The sequence below is a fragment of the Saccopteryx leptura genome, chromosome 8 (assembly GCF_036850995.1).
Source record: "Saccopteryx leptura isolate mSacLep1 chromosome 8, mSacLep1_pri_phased_curated, whole genome shotgun sequence".
Taxonomy (NCBI): Eukaryota; Metazoa; Chordata; class Mammalia; order Chiroptera; family Emballonuridae; genus Saccopteryx; species Saccopteryx leptura.
Genome location: NC_089510.1, coordinates 27,016,596 through 27,043,227, shown reverse-complemented (window position 1 = coordinate 27,043,227; position 26,632 = coordinate 27,016,596). Strand labels below are relative to the sequence as shown.

General features: G+C 39.7%; 1 protein-coding gene across 2 annotated transcripts in view; it reads right to left on the bottom strand.

Annotated features, from left to right (window-relative positions):
- Window positions 1-203: 203 nt before the first annotated feature.
- ARL6 (ADP ribosylation factor like GTPase 6) overlaps window positions 204-26,632 on the bottom strand; it is a 36,137-nt gene continuing 9,708 nt past the window's right edge. The window contains exons 3-8 of one of the 2 annotated variants that reach the window (XM_066348032.1): window positions 25,857-25,918; window positions 25,400-25,468; window positions 20,973-21,067; window positions 17,148-17,277; window positions 9,435-9,490; window positions 204-683 (exon numbers count right to left, since the gene is read on the bottom strand). In XM_066348032.1, the coding sequence (XP_066204129.1) occupies window positions 658-683; window positions 9,435-9,490; window positions 17,148-17,277; window positions 20,973-21,067; window positions 25,400-25,468; window positions 25,857-25,918 (438 nt within the window). In that variant the 3' untranslated portion in view covers window positions 204-657. The remainder of the gene's footprint in view (window positions 684-9,434; window positions 9,491-17,147; window positions 17,278-20,972; window positions 21,068-25,399; window positions 25,469-25,856; window positions 25,919-26,632) is intronic. The other variant, XM_066348033.1, reaches the window with a different exon arrangement.

Here is a 26,632-nt window from a genome sequence, read left to right as displayed (position 1 = left end):
AGAATATGTTTTATTTACCTTGTATCATCATTGTGTAGGATAATGCCAGTCTAGTACAGGAATAGAGATGTTCAATATATATTCACTGAGTAAATAATTTCAGAGTAACTTGGTCTCAGATTTACAAATATTTGAGAGTAAAACACCAACCAGCATATTAACACAGCATTATTTTTTCACTATAAACAAAGCATACTAGTTGGTACATGACATTTTCGCTTTATTGATGGTGACATACAGTAAAAATCCAATATACAATAATCACCCATGGTCCTTTGTAAATAAAGTTCTTTTTCACAAGTGTAACCACACTGCAGTCATACTATAAACTAATTTTTTAGAAGACAATTTAAGAAATAAAATGAAAACATAATTCACAATGAGATGGATTTTACTCAGACTTTAAACATTCTCATTACAATCAGTGTAGACTTTTACTAAGAAGTTGATAATTCTGGGAAGTCTTTCTGAAGATTAATGGACACATTCATGTATCTGAAGTCCTATAGTCTTATAAAGTTTATTCAGAGTCCATAAATGCAAACAGATTAGAAAGTGTTCTTAGATGCCCAAATGACTTAAAAATTTTTAACATATTCAGTTTGCCTTAAGATATGTTGCTTGAATTGGTAACTGTTGTTTCCAAATACTATCTTTTCATGTCTTCACAGCCTGGATCTGATCTGGTAACAAAAACAGAAAAGAAATTACCAGTCTCCACAGGGCAAAATCTATTTAACATAATCTGAGACAAATCTGTAAGAACACAGTAAAACCTATGCACACACATTTTTTTTTTCTTTTCCACGTGAGAGGAAGGGAGATAAAGGGACAGACTCCCACATGCACCTGGACTGGGATCTACCTGGCAGCCCTATTTGGTGGCTGATATTCTGCCCATCTGGGGCCATGCTCACAACTGAGCCATTTTTAGCACCTGAGGCGGAGGCTCCTCAGAGCCGTCCTCAGTGCCTGGGGCCAATGCACTTGAACCAACTGAGTCATGGCTGCAGAAGAGGGAAGTGAGAGTGAGAGGGAGGGCAGGAAAAGGGCAGGGGAGGGAGGCAGGGAGGAAGAGAGAGAGAGAGAGAAGAGGAAGGGAGAAGCAGATGGTTGCTTCTTCTGAGTGCCCTGACCAGGGATCAAACCTGGGACTTCCACAGGCCAGGCTGATGCTTTACCACTGAGCAAGCTGGCCAGGGCCTGCACACACTTTTTAAAAAAGCACAATTCATACTATAGTCTTTGTTTTCACCACAGTTGTATATGCAGAGTCAGCCAACTAGTTCTACAAGGCTGTATAAAAATTAGCAGTCCGGCCTAATTTCCTTCCTCCCCCTTTCATAGGCGACTACTTCCAACTCCCTTTTAGGTGATTACCTCTTTATCTCTAAATAATGTACTTTTATTATTACTTGTTGAAATATCAGTTCTTTCCATTTGATACTAGGCTTCAGCTGCTGTGTACCCCTGTGCTGCATTCTGCAACCCTCATAATACTTTTACAATAGTACTCCCATTCTCCTAACAGCAATGTAGTCATTAATATATAAGGTCTACCGGAAAGTTCTGTCCATTTTTGGAATAAAACAAAATACAAATTTTTCTTACCGTCAATAAACTTTATTAAATAATATATTTCCACACCAATCCTATCTTTCGAACATGGTCCGAAATGGTTTGCTGAGCTGAATTAAGCCTTTCTGCGATCTCCGATGTTGTCAGAAAAGGATCTTGTTCCAACATGATCTTAAAACATCGTCATCGATCAAAGATGGTCGTCCAGAACGTGGCTTATCAGAAAGGTCGAAATCACCTGTTTCGAATTTTTCGAACCATCTTCTGCATGTCCTATCAGAAACTGTACCTTCACCAAACACTTTCAATAAATTTCTACATGCTTCTGTAGCATTTCTTCCTTGTTGAAATTCGTAAAAATTACAGTGGCGTAAATGAACTTTATCAGTAGCCATGGGTACACTATTGCTTCACACATAAGACTAATGTGAATCAACTTTGTTTTAGTTAATTTGCTACATCAGTATGTATACATTAAGAGATAAAAATAGAGAGGCACACATGCGTCAAATAAACATGTGCTTACGTGTCGAAACTTGTGATAAAAATGGACAGAACTTTCTGGTAAGCCTTATAATTATGTAGTCATTAATATAATTAATACAATATGACTCTGTAAGTACTATTCATAGATACGACAGGTGGTACACCCCAGCTACTTTTCCTGTCTTGAACTATATTATGTTTTCCCTGAAGTTAATAATTGTTCCTTATTCCCTGCCTCTTTGCTTTTTATGTATTAATACTACTTCAATCTCACTACTCTGCACTGTTTAAACCTTTATTAATATGAAGCACATTACGTTGTCTATCAATTTCACTAGACCCTTCTAAGACTCTAATCTGGACCAGCTGTTTCCTCTGCTTGCCCAGTTACTTTCATACGTGATCTTTCACTATCACCCTAGGATCTATCTGTGTCCACTGTCATCCAGGGGATTCCTTCCCCTACTCTCTTGTGCTGGTTTTCCTGTTTCATAACCCTTATTTTTTCTTCTTGGTCTATTTCCTTGTTTTTAAGGAGTACACCTCTCAGTGGTAAATGGTACAGAAAGTAAGTTCTTGAGATTTTACATGGCTGAAGATGTCTTAATTCTACAGTCACAACACACTAATACTGCCTGAAAACATAATTCCATTATTTTCTACTTGGACTGCCCAGGCACTGACCAATTATGTTATAGCTTCCAAGTGTTGCTGTTGAAAAGTCTGATGTTATTCTGTATCCTTACCCTTTACATGAAACTTATTTTCTTCTCATGAAATTTGTAGACTCTTCCATTGTCTTCAGTGCTGACTTTTAATAGCGACCTGCCTTGGTGTGAGAATATTTTCATTCACTGCACTGTCCTCTCAAGAGGCCTTTCAACTAAAAACTCATCATTCAGTTTTTGAAAATACTGTTTCATGATTTTTCTCCCGTTTTCTCTTTCTGATATTCCTGCTATTTGGACACTGGGCCTCCTAAACATGACCTCTTTCCTTTTCAATATTCTATTCCTCGTCTTTTTGTTCCATTTTCTGAGAGATTGCCTCTATTTTATCTTTTGAGTTTTCCATTTCCACTATACAATATTATCCAAGAACTCATATTTTGGTTCTCTGTTCTTGCTACTCTATGTTTTTTGAAATGTTCTCCCTAAATAAATTTTACTTCCTCTAACTTGCCTTTCCTGTTTATGTTCCATAATTCATCAAGTTTTGGTCCTAAAAGCCTGGTGACCCTTTGCCATCTTCTCATACGTATGAGGAACGCTGTGAAGCTGATTGGAATTTTGATACGTGTGTTAGGCTTGCCAGATGTGGTCTTCATTCGAGTGTATCAACGTAAGCCACTTCCTTGGGAATTTCTGATGTTCATACTGCTAGGTCTTTTCTTCTAGGTTGGTCTGATTCCTCAAAGATGACTCTCTACCCTGCCTATAACTAGTGTGTTCTAGGAGAAGCAGGGGAAGGCAGAAGAAGGTTGCGATATTTGGTGTGAGAACTTTCAGTTACTCATTTTCAGCTCAGCTCCACCACGTAACAGTTATGTCTGCTGTTCTCCAGTCCAGATACACTGACTTTCTGCAGAGAATGAACCTTCAATCTTCTCTTGGGGTAGATTTATGATTATGTCTTGTCTTTTCAGCCCTACCTCATCTTATTTCCAATTTCCTTCAATATTAAGAGTCTAGGGGGGATCTGCAATGTAAATTAGGACGCTTTCCAGCTTTCCCCAGTGCTAGCTTAGAGTTCAGCTTTCTCTGTTAAGAAGAAAAGGTCTTTAGAACTGTTAAGTCATTCAGCATTCAGCAGATCTGTTCAATCACTCAACATTCACCAGATATCCAGCTTCCAAAATTTGGATGCCATTTTTGTCACTCCCATTCTTTTGGCCCTTGTGGGTTAATGTCTTTAAACAAAAGTCACTTTACTGTTAGTGAAATTTAAGGGATGAAACTGTGTGTTCAATCTTCTTTTACTGGATGACCCATACGAACAGTCTATAAATCTTATATTAAAACCTGAAAGTATTAACCTTTCTCATACAGATCAAGTAATAAAATGAGCAAGTTTCCTTAGTCACATGGGATTCCTTTTTATATATATTTCACTTCAAAGTTTCAGAGCTAGAAAACAACGTATACCTCTGCAATGGTATCAGTGTATTCTCTGTTGGTTTAAAAAGTATTTCATAGTCTGCTCAGGTATTATTGTTTTGGGGCTGTGATACACAAGTAATAATTGTGAATCCTTCCAAAAAAGAATGAAATCATGGCACAAAATGTGTCATTTAATATTTTATCCCTGAAATTTCAACCTTAAACTAAATAATAAGATTAAAATGGTCCAAGGGATACTAGGAAATTGCAGAATTCTGGAAGCAAACTAAAGCGATAAATTCAAAACATTTTTAATAGTTTGATTCCATAAAAACTTTTGGTTATTAAGTTAGTTACAGGTACAGACAAGCCTCCTACATACTGTTACTAACTTTGTAAAATAGGTTGTTGCCTCTTTTCAAACTCAGAGAGACTGGAGCATCAAACTGTAAACTGTTTACTATTATATCAGAAATATGAACAAAGGCTGTCATATGAAAACCAAAACAACGTACTTTTTAATCTACTTATGAAGTTTCCTTCTTCATTAAATAGAGCAGTGAGGTAAAAGGGTGTATTTAACATTTATTGAGTGTTTTCTTAGAGATGTTAACACAAGACAGTGCCTCATTTAATCTGTGTAACAATTTTGACTTTTAAGATAGAGATGAAGAAAATTACCTTCACAAGATAAGAGAAGTTAATTAATAAGTAGAATGAATCTGCTAGAGTAAAAAAACCCAAGTACTTTTTAGCTATTCCACGATGCCTACAGAAAATGCGTATATAACTAACTTACCTTGCAGAAAAGTGTTGTAGCAATTACCTAAAAACATATGGCCACAGAAAGGCACAAAAATATTTCCAATAATGTACCCTCCTTACAAAGACTTGGGAGGTAAGATGCAAAGATAGCAAATCAGATACAAGAGTGAGGTGACAAGGCCAGAGCTGCAAGTGGTACAGTGATGCTGGATTGTTACTGACACCTAGTGGCCTCACTGTTACAAAATAAAACAAAAGACAGCTATGATACAGCTAAGAAGTAAAGTTCAGAAGACCGTATCAACCTATTTATAGCGATCACTGTGCTTTGAATTACTTTGTTATGAATAATAGTAGGGTTTGATCCATGCTGCATCTTCACTGTGAGCAATAATAGCATCTGAAAGTAAGAATCAAGGCTGAAAATATGCTTTTGGTGTCTTCTCTGGAATGCTCCTCTGCAACCTCTGTTTAACGTGGGATCAGCTCCTTAACTTTGACCACTTCTTTACTACAGTCTAAGACACTCAATTGGTGTGTTCACAGAAAAATTCCAGTAGTTATTCTGAGAACCACCAAAGGTTCTCAATTAAGTTTCACTTAATTATAAAACTATGACTAGAATGTTCTTTACAGTTTAATGGTAAATGTCATGACTATATAAATACAAAAGAGAAAGATCAATAAAAGTCTGTGCAGTTAACTAAAATACCGTATTTTAATGATAACAGATAAAAATATTTATCAGATGTAAATTTAGTACTTTGAACCAAAGAAATATTATGTCAATGTATGGGTTAGCGGCTACTCTTGTCCATAAATCAACATATGTATTTTTTTTTTTGACAGAGACAGTGAGAAAGAGCCAGAGAGAGGGACAGACAGAAAGGGAGAGAGATGAGAAACATCAATTCTTTGTTGAGGTACCTTAGTTGTTCATTGATTGCTTTCTCATATAAGACTCGACTGGGGGCTACAGCAGAGTGAGTGACCCCTTGCTCAAGCCAGTGACCTTTGGGCTCAAGCCAGAAGTCTTGGGCTTCAAGCCAGCGACCTCTGGGCTCAAGCAGCAACTGTGCGCTCAAGTTGGTGACCTCAGGGTTTTAAACCTGGGTCCTCTGCGTTCCAGCCTGACACTATCTACTTTGCCACTGCCTGGTCAGGCATGATATATCTTAATTTAGTAAGCCTGTACCAACCTGTAGTAGATATTTTGATATCATCAATATTTACAAAACATCAATAGAATACCAGTATTTACAAGTCTAAATATATATTTATAATAAATAGGGGTTGTGTAAACATGTTATGTATAGGTGAAGACTTATGGAGCAAAGCATTCTTTTTTATAAATGTCTTTATCATATATTTTATTTTTAAATTGAACTTATTGGGGTGACAATGGTTAATAAATTATATAGGTTTCAAGAGTACAATTCCTTTTTTTTCTTCTTTTTATTTATTCAATTTTAGAGAAAGGAGAGAGAGAGAGAGAGAGAGAGAGAGAGAAAGAAAGAGAAGGGGGGAGGTGCAGTAAGCATCAACTCCCATATGTGCTTTGACCAGGTACGTCCAGGGTTTCGAACTGGCGACCTCAGCGTTCCAGGTAGAGGCTTTATCCACTGCGCCACCACAGGTCAGGCAGGAGTACAATTCTTTAATACATCATCTGTATACTATATTGTGTGTTCACCACCCCAAGTCAAGTCTTCCTCCATCACCTTTTATACCCCCTATACTCTCTTCTACCTCCCCCTGCCTCCGCTTCCCTCTGGTGTTCACTGTGCTGTTATCTGTGTCTGAGGGTTTTTTTTTTGCTTAATCCCTTCACCTTTTCCACCAGCCCCAAAACTTTCCTCCCCTCTGACAGCTGTCAGTCTGTTCTCCGAGTCTGTTTCTACTTAGTTTATTCTGTTCATTAGATTCCACATGAGTCAAATCCTATTTGTCTTTCTCTGCCTGGCTTATTTCACTCAGTATAATGTTCCCCAGGTCCATCCATGCTGTTGTATTAGGGTAAGATTTCTTTCATTTTTATGGCTGAGTAGTAGATCCCACCGTGTAAATGTACCACAGATTTTATCTACTCACACTGATGGGCACTTGGGCTACTTCCAGATCTTGGCTATTGTAACACTACAGTGAACATAGGGTGCATATGTTCTTTTGAATTAGTGTTTTAGGTTTCTTTAGCTACATTCCCAGAAGTGGTATTACTGGTCATAGGCAGTTCAATTTTTAATTTGCTGAGTAATGCCATACTGTTTCCTACTGCGACTGCACCAACCTGTATTTCTATCACTGTGAATGAGGGTTCCCTCTTCTTACCAACATTTGTTGTATGTTGCTTTACTGATGCCAGCCGTTCTGAGAGGTGTGAGGTAATATCTCAGTTTGGCTTTAATTTGCATTTCTCTGATGATTAGTGACAGTGAACAACTTTTCATGTATCTTATGGCCATCTGAATGTCCTCTTTGGGAAAGTATCTACTCTGGTCCTTTGCCCTTTTAATTGGATTGTCTTACTGGTGTTGAGTTTTATAAATTCTTTATAAATTTTGGGTATTAACCCCTTATCAGATGTATCATTGGGGAATATGTTCTCCCATTCAGTGGATTGCATTTTCATTTGCTGATTTCTTATGTTGTGAAAAACCTTTTTAGTTTGATGAATTCCCATTTATCTATTTTTTTGTTTCCCTTGCCTGAGGAGATGTACCAGAAAAACACTGCTATGTAAAATGTCCAAGATTTTACTACTTTTCTTCTAGGATTTTTTGGTTTTCAGTCTACCATTTAAGTGTTTAATCCATTTTGAGTTTATTTTTATGTACGGTATAAGATGGCCTCATTTCATTTTTTTGCATGTTATCTGTCCAATGTTCCCAACACCAATTACTGAACAGACAATCTTAATCCCATTTTATAAGGTCTACCGGAAAGTTCTGTCCGTTTCTATCACAAGTTTCCACACGTAAGCACATGTTTATTTGGTGCATGTGTGCCTCTCTATTTTTATCACTTAATGTATACATACTGACGTAGCAAATTAACTAAAACAAAGTTGATTCACGTTAGTCTTATATGTGAAGCAATAGTGTACCCATGGCTACTGATAAAGTTCATTTACGCCACTGTATTGTATACAAATTTCAACAAGGAAGAAATGCTACAGAAGCATGTCTGTCAAATCCACCATATTCCCTGGACTTAGCACCCTCCGACTATCATTTGTTTTTGTCCTTACAAAATTTTTTGAAGGGCAAAAAATTCAAAAATGGAGAAAATATCAAACAAGCACTGGTTCAATTTTTCACATCAAAAGATAAAACATTTTTCAAAAATGGGATATACAAATTGCCCTCACGCTGGCAAGAAATCATTAATAACAATGGCAATTATATTATTTAATAAAGTTTATTGACGGTAAGAAAAATCTGTATTTTGTTTTATTCCAAAAACGGACAGAACTTTCCGGTAGACCTTATATATTTTGCCTCCTTTGTTAAATATTAAATGACCATAAAGGCATGGGTTTATTTCTGGGCTCTTTGTTGCACTGAGCTACGTCTGTTTTTGTTGGTCCCAAGCTGTTTTGATTACTATAACCTTGTAGTATAGTTTGATATCAGGTAGCATGATTTCTCCAATTTTATTCTTCTTACTCAAGATTGCCGTGGCTCTTCTTTTTTTGTGGTTCCACATAAATTTTTGGAGTATTTGTTTTAGTTCTGAGAAATATCCCATTGGTATCTTCATAGGAATTGCACTGAATCCATAGATTGCTTTGGGTAACATGGACATTTAAATGATGTTTATTCTTCCCATTCATGAACACAGTATATGCTTCTGCTTATTTGTATCTTCTTTACTTTCTTTCTTCAGTGTGTTATAATTTTCCAAGTGCAGGTCTTTTAAAATTCTTGGTTGAATTTATTCCTAGGTATTTTATTGTTTTTAATAATATTTTTAATTTTGACTTTGGGGAGGGGAGAGAGGATCAGGAAGCATCAACTTAGAGTAGTTGTTTTCTCATATGTGCCTAGACCAGGCAAGCCTGGGGTTTTGAACCAGTGAGCTCAGTATCCCAGGTTGATGCTCTACCTACTATGCCACCAACGGTCAGGCTAAAGCATTCTTAAAATATACGTCATGAAGACTTATTTTAGTTATTGACAATAGGCCTAAAGTTTCTTCCAAACATCAGATTTGATTCTGTTACTAGATCTCATAGAAATTTACTGCTTTATATAAATTAAAAAATGTTCTATTTGTCCCACATATTGACAGTTAAAATACAAATATTTTATTTAAATAAATCCTTTAGAAAAATGTAATAGAAGTAAATTGAGCAAGGTACTGGATACTTACTGTAGTGTTTTTTCTGACAGCAGAAATAAATGGTAGCAAGAGAGCAAAAAGGCAGTGATATAGTCAAGATAAATGTTAGAAAGGAATGAACAAGGTGAATGGAAAAGGCTGAAGACGGAAGTGTTGGTGATGTACCTTGAAGCCAGTCTACACCTTCTTGCAATCCTTCTCCTTTTATGGCATCACTAGCGCTGAAATAAAATCCATAGGAAACATTCATTTCATTGCTGTTAAGAATATAGTTGAACTATAAGAATAAATATCTGCAATTTTTCCATATGGTAAATGAATATACTCTAGTAACATATCTGAGTAAAATTTCTTAGGTGTTGAAACTGAATGTACATAAAAAATAAAAGTCTCAGTATTCTGGAACAAGACATGAAAAATTATTCATCATTTGTATTGATATAATCTGTATGATACTTGGAAATATTATTTTAGGAATAGTACTCTGAGTGGTATTAACAGAATATAGACTTTCAGTTATTTTTCCAGTTGTAAAAAAGTTTTATTGAGGCCCCCTTTCTACTTTGCCCAGCCCAATGACTCAACAGCATTTACTTATTAGATTTATTAATTTAGCCATGGGATGTAGTCACTTTACTGGAAATGGATAACCTGCAATTATAACTCTGGCAAACTGGTAGAATCAAGAAATCCTAGGAGGGATTCAAAATGGTGACAGAGTAGGAAGACGTTCCACTCGCCTCCTCCCAGGACCGAACTGGAGTTATAACTAAATTTAAGAACAATCATCCTGAAAAACCAACTATGGACTAAGTGAGGAGGAGTCTTCTAAGCAAGGATTCGCAGAAAGAGCCACACCGTCTGGTGTAGGAAGTGCAGAGATGTGGAAACAGCTGTCCCTGCCCCCACACGGGACATCTCAGCTGCAGGGCTGGTTAACCCTGAGAGGTGTGGGTCCTAAACCCCAAGCAAGGCTCGCAGCTTAGCACACCAGAGCTGAGAGGAGGTGCCGTGTAGTACATGGCTGTAAGGAGAGGGGAGGTTTCTGTCTGCCAGAAAGGAAAATGGGAGTTCTTGGAGACGCAGGCACTCTCTGAAAGGGCCAACACAGAAAATCCCCTTCACAGCCATGTACCCTAGGCTCCGGCGGATGGAGGGCTGAGTGGCCTCGAGTTGTGTGAAGAGAGTCTGAGATTGGGGGCCCTGGAGAGAAACATGGTGTGAGGACAGCCACCAAGACCCCTGCGCCAAGTCATTCTTTCATAACGCAGCAGTCACCAGCTTTCTTGGGTGAGCACCCCCAGTGTGGCATTAGCCTAAGGCCCTGGTCGGCAACTGCAGCTCGTGAGCCATATGTGGCTCTTTGGCCCCTTGAATGCGGCTCTTCCATAAAATACCACGTGCGGGCGCTACCTTGATAAGGAATGTACCTACCTATATAGTTTAAGTTTAAAAAATCTGGCTCTCAAAAGAAATTTCAATTGTTATACTGTTGATATTTGGCTCCGTTGACTAATGGGTTTGCCGACCACTGGCTAGGGGAAAGCACTGACCCACCGGGGAGTCCCTGGCCCCACCCTAAGGAGACTGGACCCTGCTGTGAAGTAGCGGCCAGGGTGCAGAGGGCTGACGGACTCAGGAGATGACAATGACTCAGTTGTCTGGCTCTGAAGTCGGAGCTATTCCCCTACTTTCCTGCCAATATGACTGGGGCTTCCCTCTCATGGAAGATTCAGTAGAAACTGCTCGGGCTGTTGGCAGACCAAATCTTCAGGTGTCAGAGGACCTACCTACCCACCCAACTCCTAGTGGCCACACCCTACTGAGGTCTGAGGACAGAATGACACCAGGGGCCCTGGGGTGGGAGCCCCACCCACCGCCTGGCCTGACCCGACAGGCACCTCTGCCTCCGAGGAGATGACTCGTCCCAGCCTCCCTCCTCTCTCAGAGGTTTGGTAGCGCAGAGCCCAACAAGCTGCCAGCGGACAGAGTCAGCAGGAGGAGTCTCAGGAAGCCTGGGAACTTCTGCTGACACACCCTCAGGCCCGGTGCTGGGAAAGGACAGCTTAGGTGTGCAGCTGTGTCCTTCCCTGAATACCTAAGCCCAGCAGAGGCAGCCACAGACTCGGATTGCTTGTAGCTCCAAACAGGCTGCTGAGGGCCAGAACCAACACATCCAGTGGCCAACAGAGACATCATCAGAACAGAAACCAGCTAGTACAAGCAGCACATCCACAGGGAGAGCCCTCCGGAACCAAACCCAGCCGAGGCCAATTCTGCCGGCGGTCAGCACCTGCAGAGCAGCTCACACACTGAATGAGGCAGAGCCTCACAGTCAGCCAGCCCACGTCCCCAGCACTCGGCCCCGCTGGGCTAAGTCCCACAGCGGGTAGGGCGGCCCACGTGCCCAGTACTCTGCCCCACTGGGCTAAGTCCCACAGCGGGTAGGACAGCCCACTGGGCTAAGTCCCACAGCGGGTAGGGCGGCCCACGTGCCCAGCACTCTGCCCCGCTGGGCTAAGTCCCACAGCGGGTAGGGCGGCCCACGTCCCCAGCACTCTGCCCCGCTGGGCTAAGTCCCACAGCGGGTAGGGCGGCCCACGTCCCCAGCACTCTGCCCCGCTGGGCTAAGTCCCACAGCGGGTAGGGCGGCCCACGTCCCCAGCACTCTGCCCCGCTGGGCTAAGTCCCACAGCGGGTAGGGCGGCCCACGTCCCCAGCACTCTGCCCCGCTGGGCTAAGTCCCACAGCGGGTAGGGCGGCCCACGTCCCCAGCACTCTGCCCCACTGGGCTAAGTCCCACAGCGGGTAGGGCGGCCCACGTCCCCAGCACTCTGCCCCGCTGGGCTAAGTCCCACAGCGGGTAGGGCGGCCCACGTCCCCAGCACTCTGCCCCGCTGGGCTAAGTCCCACAGCGGGTAGGGCGGCCCACGTCCCCAGCACTCTGCCCCGCTGGGCTAAGTCCCACAGCGGGTAGGGCGGCCCACGTCCCCAGCACTCTGCCCCACTGGGCTAAGTCCCACAGCGGGTAGGGCGGCCCACGTCCCCAGCACTCTGTCCCACTGGGCTAAGTCCCACAGCAGGTAAGGCGAAAGGCTTACAGTGAGACACTCAAAGTGTGAGTTGCCTGGAGCCTACCACTGGAACGGGACAAAGGTCTTAGCCACCTCCTGTGGCAGTGCCACAATCAGCCCCAGCAGGAGACTGTCTCAACCTTCCTCCCTGACACGAGTGGCTCCTCAGTGGAAGGCACTTCTGCAGAGGGGACTGTCGGCTCCACCCACCCTGAACCTGCTGCTCCCCTCTCTGGGGAGAAATAGAACTGTAGTGTCCAGCAGTGGCTGGGGGACTCGGCTCTGGTGCAGGGCCACTTTCCGCACACCGTGTGCTTGACCAAGACTCCCGCAAGCAGGGGGTCCGACTACTGTCCTCCCTGCCTTGGCTGTCCCACCTTACCACTCTTACAGCCTGTGCAGGGTTGCTGGGATGGGGCCGCTCTGAGCCCAGCCTGCAGTATTATAAAAGGCTCTGTGGGAAGACCAGGCAGCTGCACGGGGATGTGGGCTGGTTAAAAAGTGAAGGCAAATCTTAGGAGCTTGGGCTCCTTACAGAGATTCCCTCAGGTCTCAGCAGGAGGAAGTTAACCCTTATCCACAGGCTGACCCCTCCCACACATATCCAGGCACAGAAAAACGCAGACACAGCAGTGAACAGAGTGGTAGCTCCAGAAAGGTAAACCAAGGAGGATCAGAAATAACATCTGACAGCAACCTGGACCCAAACGCTGCTCAAGAGGACCCAGAACCAACACAACCAGCAGTGGGCAGCAGATCGCACCAGCGCTAGACCCAACTAGCCACACAAGTGCCATGCCAAAGGGGGCGTCCAGCAGGATGACCAGACCCCAGCAGCCAGCCATGGCACAGCATCTTATATACATCATCAAGTTGGACCAGTAGAGACAGCCAGCTCCACCCACAGAAGGCCAACAGCATTCAAGACGCACATATAGCAGGAGGGTAAATATAAATATATCCCTCAAGAAACATTCCCAGAGCAAGGAGCTCAGGTGGTGTCGAGGTTTGTACCACTGAGCCCAACAGGACATCTTCATAAAGACATCACACCAAATTGGGAGCCAGAGCAGAACTACCTAATACACAAGCAAAATGGGCAAATAAATATGCCTCAAACTAATCAAGAAAAATCCACAGAAAAAGAATGAAACGAAATGGAAGCAACCAAACTACCAGATGCAGAGTACAAAACAAGGGTTATTAGGATCTCAATGAGAACTTAAAGAGATAGTATGCATTAAAAAGGACATTGAAACCATAATAAACAACCAGTCAGAAATGGTAAATGCAATACCTGAAATGAAGACTTCACTAGGCGGAATCAACAGCAGGTTGGATAAAGTGGACTGAATCAGCAATTTCGAGGACAAAATAACACTAAGCACAGAAGCAAAAAGCAAAAGAAAAGAGACTCAGGAAGGCTGAGCTAACTCTAAGAGACCTACCTCTGTGATAACACCAAGTGAAACAATATCCACATGATAGGGGTTTTGAAAAAGAAAAGAACAAACAAGGGAGAGAGAACTTGTATGAAGTAATAGCTAAAAATGTCCCTAACCAGGTGAAGGAAAAAACACAAGTTCAGGAAGCACAGAGAGTCCCATTAAAGATGAACCCAGAGGCCCACACAATAGAACATATTTGCCAATACATCTGATAAGGATTTAATAACCAGAATTTATAAAGAACTTCTAAAGCCCATCAGCAGGAAGGTAAACAATCTAATTAAAAAACGGGCAAAGGAAGTGAATGAGACTTCTCCAAAAAAGACAGATGGCCAACAGGCAGATGAAAAAATGCTCAATGTCACTAATCATCAGAGAAAAAGCAATTTAAAACCCCAAGGAGGTATCACCTCACACCTGGCAGAATGGCTTTCATTAACAAATCAACATACAAATGCTGGCGAGGATGTGGAGAAAGGGGAACCCTCCTGCACTACTGGTTATGCAGCCACTGTGGAAAACAGTATGACGTTTCTTCAAAAAATTAAAATGAACTGCCTTAGCCCTGGACGGTTGGCTCAGTGGTAGAGCATCGGCCTGGCATGCAGAAGTCCCGGGTTCGATTCCCGGCCAGGGCACACAGGAGAAGCGCCCATCTGCTTCTCCACCCCTCCCCCTCTCTGTTTCTCTCTTCCCCTCCCGCAGCCGAGGCTCCATTGGAGCAAAGTTTGCCCGGGTGCTGGGGATGGCTCCTTGGCCTCTGCCTCAGGCGCTAGAATGGCTCTGGTCCCGGCAGAGCGACGCCCCGGAGGGGCAGAGCATTGCCCCCTGATGGGCGTGCCGGGTGGATCCTGGTCGGGTGCATGCGGGAGTCTGTCTGACTGCTTCCCTGTTTCCAGCTTCAGAAAAATACAAAAAAAAAAAAAAAAAAGAAAGAAAAAAGAAAAAATGGAACTGCCTTATGACCCAGCTATCCCACTTCTAGGAATATACCCTAAGAATCCCAAACACTAATTCAAAAGAAGATATGCACCCCCATATTCACTGCAGCATTGTTTGCAATAGTCAAGATCTGGAAACAGCCCAAGTGTCCATCAATGGATCCTGCATCTTTTCCCTCTAATTCTCAAACGTTTGAATTCTACTTTCTCTTCAAATAAACGTAAGACATGCAACTAAATAAAAGCCACAGTCTCCACCATGTTCTACAATGCCCTAGGTCAGTGGTCCCCAACCTTTTTTGGGCCACGAACTGGTTTAATGTCAGAAAATATTTTCACGGACCGGCCTAGGGTGGGACGAATAAATGTATCACGTGACCGAGACAAGCGTCAAGAGTGAGTCTTAGACGGATGTAACAGGGAATCTGGTCATTTTTTAAAAATAAACCATCGTTCAGACTTAAATATAAATAAAACGGATATAATGTAAGTTATTTAGTCTTTCTCTGCGGACTGGTACCAAATGGCCCACGGACCGGTACCGTTCTGCGGCCTGGGGGTTGGGGACCACTGCCCTTCGTGACATGGCCCCTGATTATTTCTCAGTGATCTCATCTACAAATCCCTCCTAGATCTCTCTGCTCCAGTCAGCTTGGATCGCTTGCTATTCCTGAAATAGCAAATTCCAAGTACATTTTCTTTCCTTTAAGAAATCTTTTTAATTAGTTACAAATTTAAATTGAAGAGGGTGACAGTGATCCACAAGAGTACGTAGGTCTCAGGTAAACATTTCATCCAAGAGCCATCTCGCTTGCTGGCTTTTCTACCTGGAAAGCTGTTCCACCAAACCTTTGTGTGAACTGCTCCCTGACTCCAATTAGATCTCAGAGAGGGAGGATCTCTCATCATTTTTTATCTTATTAGCCTACTTTATTATTCTTTACCTTCCCAGCTGAAATTTTATACATCCATTTCCCTGTTTTATTATATATCTCCTTTACAAGACAGTAAATAAACAAAAACAGATACGTATCACACCAGGGACTGAGTCAAAGAACACACAGCAGGAAGAACAATACTGCCATCGGATCCTGAAAATCAGAGTTCACTATGTGTTTAGTAGAAAAGTAAAAAATAAACCATAAAACTTTTCATTTAATTTTCCAGACTATACTTCTCTATAATCTTTAATTGCCCAGTAAATTGACTTGTATGTAAGGCAAGAGAGATGCAATATTTTATCTCTACGTCACTATGCATTAACCTTATCTCTAAAAGTGGAAAAGAATAAATGTGTTTTATATTTTATACATGCTTTAAAAATATCGAAAAAAATAAAAAAACAGTAAATGAAGGACTATTTGAAAATTAGCTGTCCAGTTTGAATTAAGTAAAAATTATAGACACACTTAGAGAAATAAGTTGGCATTCATAAATTTTATAATGTAAAGTTACTTCCCTACTTTATAAATCACCATTACTGTGGAACCGGTGGGCAGTTAGAAAATTTTACTACCAACAGAGATACAAAAGTGGGCGGTAGGTATAAAAAGGCTGACTACCCCTGCACTAGTGTAAGAACACAGACTATACACCATAGGAAAAAAAATAAAAGAGGTCACATGGCAAGAGAAAAAGCAAAGTGAAGAAAAAAATGAAGCCAGGAAGACACAGTATTGATATTTTATAGAGCTTTATCACAAGAGGACTCTCTCCTGAAGGAAGTATAACAGGACTGTGGTTGGCTGATTTAATGTGTAAAAGGCAATCAGCACAGTTGAAGTTGGGTAAGTAAGTTTATTCTTTTTTTTTTTATTTCCTGAAGCTGGAAACGGGGAGAGACAGACAGACTCCCGCATGTGCCTGACCGGGATCCACCCGGCACGCCCACCAGGGGGGGCGACGCTCTGCCCACCAGGGGGTGATGCTCTGCCCCTCCAAGGCGTCGCTCTGTCGTGACCACAGCCACTCTAGCGCCTGGGGCAGAGGCCAAGGAGCCATCCCCAGCTCCCGGGCCATCTTTGCTCCAATGGAGCCTCGGCTGCGGGAGGGGAAGAGAGAGACAGAGAGGAAGGAGGGGGGGTGGGGTGGAGAAGCAAATGGGCGCTTCTCCTGTGTGCCCTGGCCAGGAATCGAACCCGGGGCTTCTGCACGCCAGGCCGACGCTCTACCATTGAGCCAACCGGCCAGGGCCAAGTTTATTCTTTTAAAGAGTTGTTATACTTTTCTATCCCCAAAAAGACTTGAAAGGTTTTAAAAGTAATATATTTATGAACACCTACAATGCCAGATTCTATAAGACAAAGTCCTTAGCTTACATCCTACCACGTTAGATCACTTATACAATGAGCTTGTAAAAGAAACATGGAAGCTTGGAGATTTTTCAAAAGGATAAAATGAAAAATAAAACTTTACCAAATATGCCATGGCTTATCTTTGATGTTCTCTAAACATAGCAACTGGGACACTTTCACAGATGTCACTGCATCTCTAAGGTCCATTTTGTTTGCAAAGAATAAGATTGGTATGCGTCGGTGCTTAATATCTGAAATACAAAATAAGACTATCATATTTCCAGCCGTTTGGTCATTTTCCCCAAATCCTTAAAATTAAAATTCATTAAAATTGTTTCCAATCACTTCTTTCTATATTACACAAAAATTTAAAGACACAGACTGTCAGGCTGTATTTGAGAAATACAAGAATTTAAAAATACTTCTTCCAAGACTATCTGCCTTCTGGTTGGAGCTTTAAAATACAGACAAGTGAGGTGGATGTGGGGCTCATTAACAAGTTAGTGAGGAGAACCTACAAAAGATCTAAATATTTTATTTTGTTTTTACTGTTAACACGAAGGAGGTAAACTTCAAATAGAAGTAGAAAGATTCTGATTTTAGATTTCATTCACAGTATTGTATAAGTAGCAAGTTAAATATTTTAACAAAATATTTTTACTTGTTACAATGTTGGAAACATTTTTCACTGTTGGGAATAGATAATTCATTTAAATAGTTCAAAACTCAGAAGAAACAAAATGGTATTCAGTAATATGACATCTTTTCAGAAATAGTTTACATATTTGCAAACAATTATTATATACAATTTTTTTGTACAAATAATGAACTATTCTCTTTTTATACCTTTTTACTTTTCACTTAATTTCATATCTGGAGACTATCCATTATCAGTACATATGGAGCAGTTTCTTCATTATTTTAACTGTTGTGAAATATTGTCTTTTAGTACCATAATTTATTTAATCAGACACAACTGAGATATATTTACGTTGCTGCCAATATTTACAACTATAAACAACGTTGTAGGTAAACTATAGAATTTTGTAAATGGCCCAGTATGTCTGCTGGATAAATCTGAGAAGTAGAATTACTGGGACAAAGGATCTGTAAATTGCTAATATGACAGATAGTGATTATCATCAAACTGCCTTCCCTTAAAATTTGTATCAATTCACACTTCAAAACACTGTAAAAAGAGCATTTCCAGTGATAGGTTAAAGGTACTATGAGAATGTGTTTACTTACATTGTTTTGAGAAAAGTCAAGAATCTTTTTATATATTCAAACAATGTTTAGAATTTCTTTTTTATAAACATCCAGCATATTGCTGCATTTTCACTTAATTTTTATTTTAAGTAGTAAGGAAATAAGTCTTGCACCTAGGATATGAATACAAATAATTCCCCTTGCTTGTTACTTGCCTCTGACTGCTCACAGTCCATTTTGTAACTCAAAATTTCTTATAAAGTCATGATCATTTTTTTTAAAAGAATTCTAGGTTCTGTGTTATGGTTAGAAATGCCTCCTCTTGACCCTAAATTATTATTAAATGTTTACTGTATTGATTTTAGAGAAAGAGAGGAAGGGAGAAAGGGAGAAAGGGAGAAAGAGATAGGAACTCTGACTTGCTTCTGTACGAGCCCTGAGCAGGGATCAAACCTGCAGCCCCTGTGCTTTGGGACGATGCTCTAAGTAGCTGAGCTATCTGGCCAGAGCCCAAAATTATTTTTTAAAATCTCCCAGGGTTTTAAAAATTTTTACACTTAAATGTTTCATCCAGCTAGAAGTTATCCTGGAGCAGAGAATGCCAGAATAGATGAGAAAGACATAACAATATAATATTTACAGGAAACATACTTTGAACACACAAGTTGAAAGTGAGAGGATGAAAGACATGCATAAATGTAAGTGTAAGAAAGTTGGCATGGCTACAGTACTATTAGACAAGGTTGCTTTAAAATATAAAGGTTATTATCAAAGAAAAAGAAAGGCAGTAAAAATTATAGAAGGGTCAATCAAGACAAAACAATTTTAAGTGTGTATGTACCTAAGAAACAAGCTTCCAAATACATAAAGCAAAATTTGACAGTGTTAAAGGTAAATACAAAGAAATCCACTATTATAGGTGGATACTTTAACACTCCTCTCTCAGAAATTGACAAAATAAAAAATCAGTAAAAATGTGGAAGATGTAAACAGTATCAATTGTATTTCTAGAAACACAGGTGAAATATAATATATGTTAGGTTCAAGTATACAACATAGTAATCAGACATTTATATAACTTATGAACTAATCACCTTGATAAATCTAGTACCCATCTGACAACATGCAGCTATTGAAATATTGGTGACTTTATATTCCATATGCTATACTTTACGTGTCCATGACTATTCTATAACTATCAATTTGTACTTCTATGGGAATCTATCCCATAAAATAAATTCATCAGTACATAAAGATACATGGAAAAAGCTTTACTTGAAAAAAACTAAAGCTCCCTTATGTTTGAAGCAGATTTTGTAGGAAGGATTTCATTGTATTAGTCAACATTACACTTTTTGATGAGAGTGGAAAGGTTAACGGAATGCATAATCAAAAACGCATTCCCACACCAGATAAAAGACCAATAAATTAAAAAAAAATTTTATTTATTTATTCATTTTAGAGAGAAGGGGGGGAGGGGGAGGAGCAGGAAGCATCAACTCCCATATGTGCCTTGACTAGACAAGTGCAGGGTTTCGAACCGGCGACCTCAGCGTTCCAGGTCAATGCTTTATCCACTGTGCCACCACAGGTCAGACCCCAATAAATTTTTTTTAAGTGAAAAGTCATATAAAAAGTAAGGCTAGATAATTTTACCCCCAAAATATTCTAATAAGCTTGAGGTTGCCTGATAAAATGCCAGAGATATTGTGGTTAAACAGCAAGAACTGTTAGAAAGCCCCATGCTACTTATTTCATTTCAAATGAATCCACGCTTCTTTTAAACCATCACATTTTACTAAAAGTCCTAGCACAAAGACCACTTAAAATCTTTTTCCAGGCATGAGTAAGGCTACAAATGCATAGTTACACAATACATACAGAAACACTGTTTGTAGTGTGGTAAAGAAATATCCGCCAATAGTAAATAAACTGTGATATAATCACAGAATGGCATATTAGACAGCATTACAGAGAATAGATATCTGGAATCTGACTTGAAAGGATTCCATCATGTAGTGTTATCTGAGAATAGGAAGGTGCTGAAGAGGATACAGAATACATCTGACTTGAAAGGATTCCATCATGTAGTGTTATTTGAGAATAGGAAGGTGCTGAAGAGGATACAGAATACAACGCTGTTTTAGCAAAATAATGCCAGTTCTCATGCCCCCAACCCTATACAGAGTATATATCTTTGGTGCATTTGTGTGTGCAATATAGAAATAGATATAGTAAATATATACATACATGGTACAAATTATATAAAGGCAGGAAAGAAAAAAATTACCAAATTGTTCATAGTGGTATCTTGAGAAAATTTTAAAGAAGTTCCCCAAATAAGTATTTTAAGATATACTGTGATTACACAGACATACACACATGAAAAGGTGGTAACTAAAATAATTTTAATGGGTGTTGATATAGATGAATTTTTACTTTCTTCCTTATTCTTTTTTTTTTCTATCTGCATGTTTTGCTACTGAGATATTATTTACGTAATCAGTAAAATGGGCATTTTTATTTGGGGGGAAATAAACATGTACCTGAAAAACACAGGAAAAGGTCTGCAATGAAAAAAACATACAATTCTATAGGTAAAGATATTATGAGTTTTGCATAATGTTTTAAAATTTTAAATAGATTCATTGTATAATGCAAGTAATACTTTTTGCCAACACCAAAGAACAAAACATCCTGTATAAACAGATATCACAGACTGACAGACACACGTTACCTGGATGATTCAGAAGAGTATCAAGTTCTTCTTTGGCCACAACCATTCTTAATCTGTCACTACTATCAATGACAAAAATAATGGCTTGTCCATCTCTGTATAATATAGAGAATGACAAAAATTAAAAATAAACTTATACATTTTTCCATATTTACCATCCATTTACATGTCCTAACCTGTGTATCATCTCTTCATAACCTATGTCCGTTTATTACTGTAGGCTTTGGTGCTGTTTTTTATTAGTTCCTATGAGTGATTAATATATTAACCATTAGTGACATGTCATGTAAAGTCATTTCTTTTCACTTAGATGACATAGGGGAAATTTAATGACTCATTTTATAATTTTAAAAAATTACAAGTAAAACCACAACCCTATTACACAGATATAATCATTATTAATATTTTTGTATAAATAAATTTTGACCATTTGTGTAGTAGTCACATGAATATCTACTTCTATACAAATGGAATCTTATTTTTTTATTTTTTATTTTTTTTTATTTATTTATTTTTTTAATTTTTCTGAAGCTGGAAACAGGGAGAGACAGTCAGACAGACTCCCGCATGCGCCCGACCGGGATCCACCCGGCACGCCCACCAGGGGCGATGCTCTGCCCACCAGGGGGCGATGCTCTGCCCATCCTGGGCGTCGCCATGTTGCGACCAGAGCCACTCTAGCGCCTGAGGCAGAGGCCACAGAGCCATCCCCAGCGCCCGGGCCATCTTTGCTCCAATGGCGCCTTGGCTGCGGGAGGGGAAGAGAGAGACAGAGAGGAAAGCGCGGCGGAGGGGTGGAGAAGCAAATGGGCGCTTCTCCTGTGTGCCCTGGCTGGGAATCGAACCCGGGTCCTCCGCACGCTAGGCCGACGCTCTACCGCTGAGCCAACCGGCCAGGGCTACAAATGGAATCTTGTTTTATACACTGCTTTTCTGACATGTACGTACACTCCCTTGATCTTTTTTGCTGTATAGTTTAAACTACTTTTATATAAAATATTATAGCTCTACACTAGTGCTTTTCAAATTATTTTTACCATAACCATAGTAAGACATACATTTTACATTAAGATGCAATAGACCCATAAGTATATGTAAGTATATTTCAAATAGGTCCCTTTAAACAATACTTAGAAATAGTTTTTATTTTATTCTATTTTTTTTTAAAGCTGATAGCCAGCCATTGAACTAGTTTTAGGATTCACTTTGAGATCACAGGAGTACTTCAAAAAACACTGATACCTTCTGCACCCTTTATTTTAATAGTTATAAAGTATTCCACTGCATGAATGTGTTATCAAGTATTGTGTCAAACTTCTATTGCTGGACTTTAAGGTTATTTCAAATTTTCATTACTATGAAAAACTCTCAAAGATAAACATCCCCCTAAAAGCATTTTTTAAATCTGTTGAAACTTTACAGATCTGTTTTTAGTAATAAAATTTCTAGATACTATATAAAATTTAAAGTTTTAGGTAAACATTGATAAATTATCCTCCAGAAAATGCCCTATCAATTTTACTACTACCAGCATTTTCCTACCTCCTTGCAGCATGGCTCCTACCATTCTTTTCAATTTTTGCCATTCTAAAAGTATATTATTTTACCTTGTGTTTCATTAATTGTAAGTGAAGTTCATTATCTTTTCATATATTTATTGGACACTTACACTATTTTGTGAATCACTTATTCCAGTCATAAATTAAGACTTTCAAGTTCAATGTCATTATTAATCACATAAACATCAAAATAAAACGTTTTTTTTTTTTTACCACCTTCTATCAATTAAAAAACAAACGAAGTTTACACATACATTACTAGTGGATATAGAAACTGCTACAATGGGAAATATCTATCAAGAGCTTTAAAAATATTCCTTCACTTAGAGACAGTAATTTTATTTCTGGTATTTACTCTAAGGAAATATGAACTGTGACAAAGATTTATGCAGCAAGATGTTAACTGAAAGACTGTTTATAATCTTCAAAAACTGAGAACAGACCTCACATTCAAATAATAAATAATTGAGCAAATTTTGGCATAGGATATAAAAAAATATTAGCAGCCATTAATTATAGTCTTTATGTTTTTCCTGATTTATCTTTATAAATGTTAACTGAAAAATCAGGATTAAAAACTATATATGGTATATAATTTTGAATTATGTAAAGTGTACATTATATATTTCAAAAGACAATACTTTTAAAATTTTTCAGTCCAGTAGAATAAAATGTACTTGTTTAATAATCAGAAAAGAATAAAGATAAATTTAGAAATAAATTTACTATTATTGTGGACCCCTCAATAGTAACCATTTCAAAATCATTCAACCTACAATTTATCTATAATATTCCTGAATTCAGCAGTAACTTTTTCCAAAATAGTTATGAAGTTAAAATCAGGAAAAAATAGTTTCCTTGTTTTGAAGTACTATTTTTCTATATATTACAATATATTTTTGCTTTTTGTAAATTAAAAAAAACCAATTTTTAAAAAAAGTAAATATGGCCCTGGCCGGTTGGCTCAGCGGTAGAGCGTCGGCCTGGTGTGCTGGGGACCCGGGTTTGATTCCCGGCCAGGGCACATAGGAGAAGTGCCCATTTGCTTCTCCACCCCAACCCCCTCCTTCCTCTCTGTCTCTCTCTTCCCCTCCCGCAGCCAAGGCTCCATTGGAGCAAAGATGGCCCGAGTGCTGGGGATGGCTCCTTGGCCTCTGCCCCAGGCGCTAGAGTGGCTCTGGTCGCGGCAGAGCGACGCCCTGGAGGGGCAGAGCGTCGCCCCCTGGTGGGCAGAGCGTGGCCCCTGGTGGGCGTGCCGGGTGGATCCCGGTCGGGCGCATGCGGGAGTCTGTCTGACTGTCTCTCCTTGTTTCCAGCTTCAGAAAAGTACAAAAAAAAAAAAAAAGTAAATACATTTATTTTTAAAAAAGAAATTTTTTACCACCACATTGGAGCAGGAATTTAAAAATCCTATACTGAAAGCTCAGGTTTCCTTGAAGAAAAATAAAGAAGCAACTGTCACACATTTCCTCTGAGAGTTCACGTGAGATAACAACACGCCACTTCTCCTTTTCCAATCTGACCCTGCGATCTGAAGCACGCTTTCCTCTCTACCTCTGAAGTCCTCTGGATCAATATATGATTAAAATAGGTCTTCAATCTATTAAAGTACTCATGGAAAAGAATACTGCAATAAATCTTCTTGGTTCCTATCTGAGAACTACAATGTTTACTCAATTAACAGGAAAGAACCAATCAAAATCAAAATCAACATCTGAGCTGGCAGTCATTACATACCATTTCAAGGATTCATAAGGAAAAAGGTATATTATTTTTAAGTTTCAGATTCTAAAAGTGAGTTACACTGCCTTTAAATGAAGCAGTCCTAGCAATATCAGAAATTAGTAAATTTGCCCTGGCCAGTTAGCTCAGCTGTGGAGCGTTGGCCCAGAGTGTGGAAGTCCAGGGTTCGATTCCCGGCCAGGGCACACAGGAAAAGCACCCATCTGCTTCTCCACCCCTCCCCCTCTCCTTCCTCTCTGTCTCTCTCTTCCCCTCCCGCAGCCGAGGCTCCATTGGAGCAAAGTTGGCCCTGGCGCTGAGGATGGCTCCACAGCCTCTGCCTCAGGTGTTAGAATGGCTCCAGGTGCAGCAGAGCAATGCCCCAGATGGGCAGAGCACTGCCCGCTGGTGGGCATGCTGGGTGGATCCCAGTCGGACACATGCGGGAGTCTGTCTGCCCCTCCTCCACTTTGGGGGGGGAGAAAAAAAAGAAATTAGTAAATTTGTTTTAACCTCAATGCAAACTTTAAGAGAGTGTAACACATTTGGATTCTAGTAGTTTGACAGCGGTTTATCTAATATGATTAGTGAGTGATTGACTCACATATGCTGAAAAAATCTTTAGAATTGCTTATAGGATAAATGGACCAACTGTTAAGAGTACTGTTATTTTAACTAAAGTTATTCAATAAATATTCACTGCCCTATACACCAGGAGTTCCCGATCCCCTGAGCGAAGCAGCTGTGGGACAGAACTCTAAGACGCGGCAAGCAGGACCACAAGGTGTGAAAGTGCTGTGTGGACCCTGGGCCAAGGCACCTGGGCAACCCTGTGAAACGCCACCAAAGTGACTTCTGAGCTAGTCCTTCAAGTATGAATACATTCATCTTCAGCAGCAGAGAAGTAGGGTAGAATAGGGTGTTAAAACCAAAGAATAGCATATTCAAAGGTCCAAGGTTATGAAAGATTTCATGCATAAGAGCAATAATGTGAAGTATGTCTGTATTCTTTTAAAATTAGGAAACGCTTAAATTATATAAAAAATAAAAACTGCAACCTGGCTGATGCGATCACTCGGATTTCTGATCATTATTTGTTATTACGCTATACCCATCTAGTTAAACAACATTCACAAACATACTTACTTGTAATAGTGTTCCCAGAGATTTCTGTATCTTCCTTGACCTGACATGTCAAACACTGTAAAAGACAAACTAAAACAAACAAAAAATCATGACTATATTATAACTTTAAAGTGTAGCTTTCACTTAAACTTTTAGGTTGTATTCAAAGAAACTACTCTTGAATATACAATAGTCAGCTTGGACCAATTCTCAAATACAAATGCCATAAAATAAATTTGTTGTACAGAAATATGATTTTGTAATGAGTAACCCACAAAAATGTTTTCCTTCCTAATGAGATGATCAGTGTTTGTCTACAGTCTAAATTCTGAAATATAATCCAGAGATACTGGTACAAATATTTTTACACTCATGGACTTCTGAAAAAACTACAACAAATAACTTTTTCTAAGAGTAGGAGGAATGACAATCACTGTTGACTCAACTTCTTAGTCACAAGTATAATGAAGTGAATTACCTGGATGATTTGAACTTCTCTATGCTGAATCCTATTGTTGGAACTATATCTTGAGATTGAGCCTTTAAGAGAAAATACAAAGCTTAGAAATGTGCAATTATCAAAGATGTATTTTTTCCCTCACGTTAAAAAAAATCCAGATTTTCCAATTCTAAAATCTGTTACTAAGAAGATGGCAGGATTAGAGAAAATTACAATTTTTGCTATTGAAATTACTGGGGGTAAATTCTTTATAGAAGTTTAAGGTTTACTAATTATGAATTTGTATAACATATGCATTAATTCACATTTTGTGGCTTGCTGCAAGTTACTATGGAATTAAAGTGATTTGATAAGTCACGCTGAGTTCACATATAAGACTTTCTAATATTTAAACACATATTGAGTTATATATGCTATAAGGAACTGTCCTCATGTCTGGCTGGTGAGTATATATATACATGGCCCCTGCTCTGAGTTTATAATCTAGAGGAGGTCAACGGCAATAAAGAACTGAGTTGTAACCGGACGTGATCGGGCAGTGAGAGTGCAATGAAACGTGATGGGTGGGGCCATGGGGCAGTGGCTGGCACGAGGCATGGAAGAACGGTGCTCAAGAAAAGCTTCTCTGAGGTGACGTTTGACCAGGGAGTGAACATCATAAAGAGGAAAAGCTATCACAAAATACTGGCTAAGAACATCCCAGCGCAATAACCCTACGACAGGAAGGAAGTTGGCATTTGGGAAAAGTGGGAGGAGGCCTGTACGTCTAAAGTGTATCGCGTAACGGAAAGAGC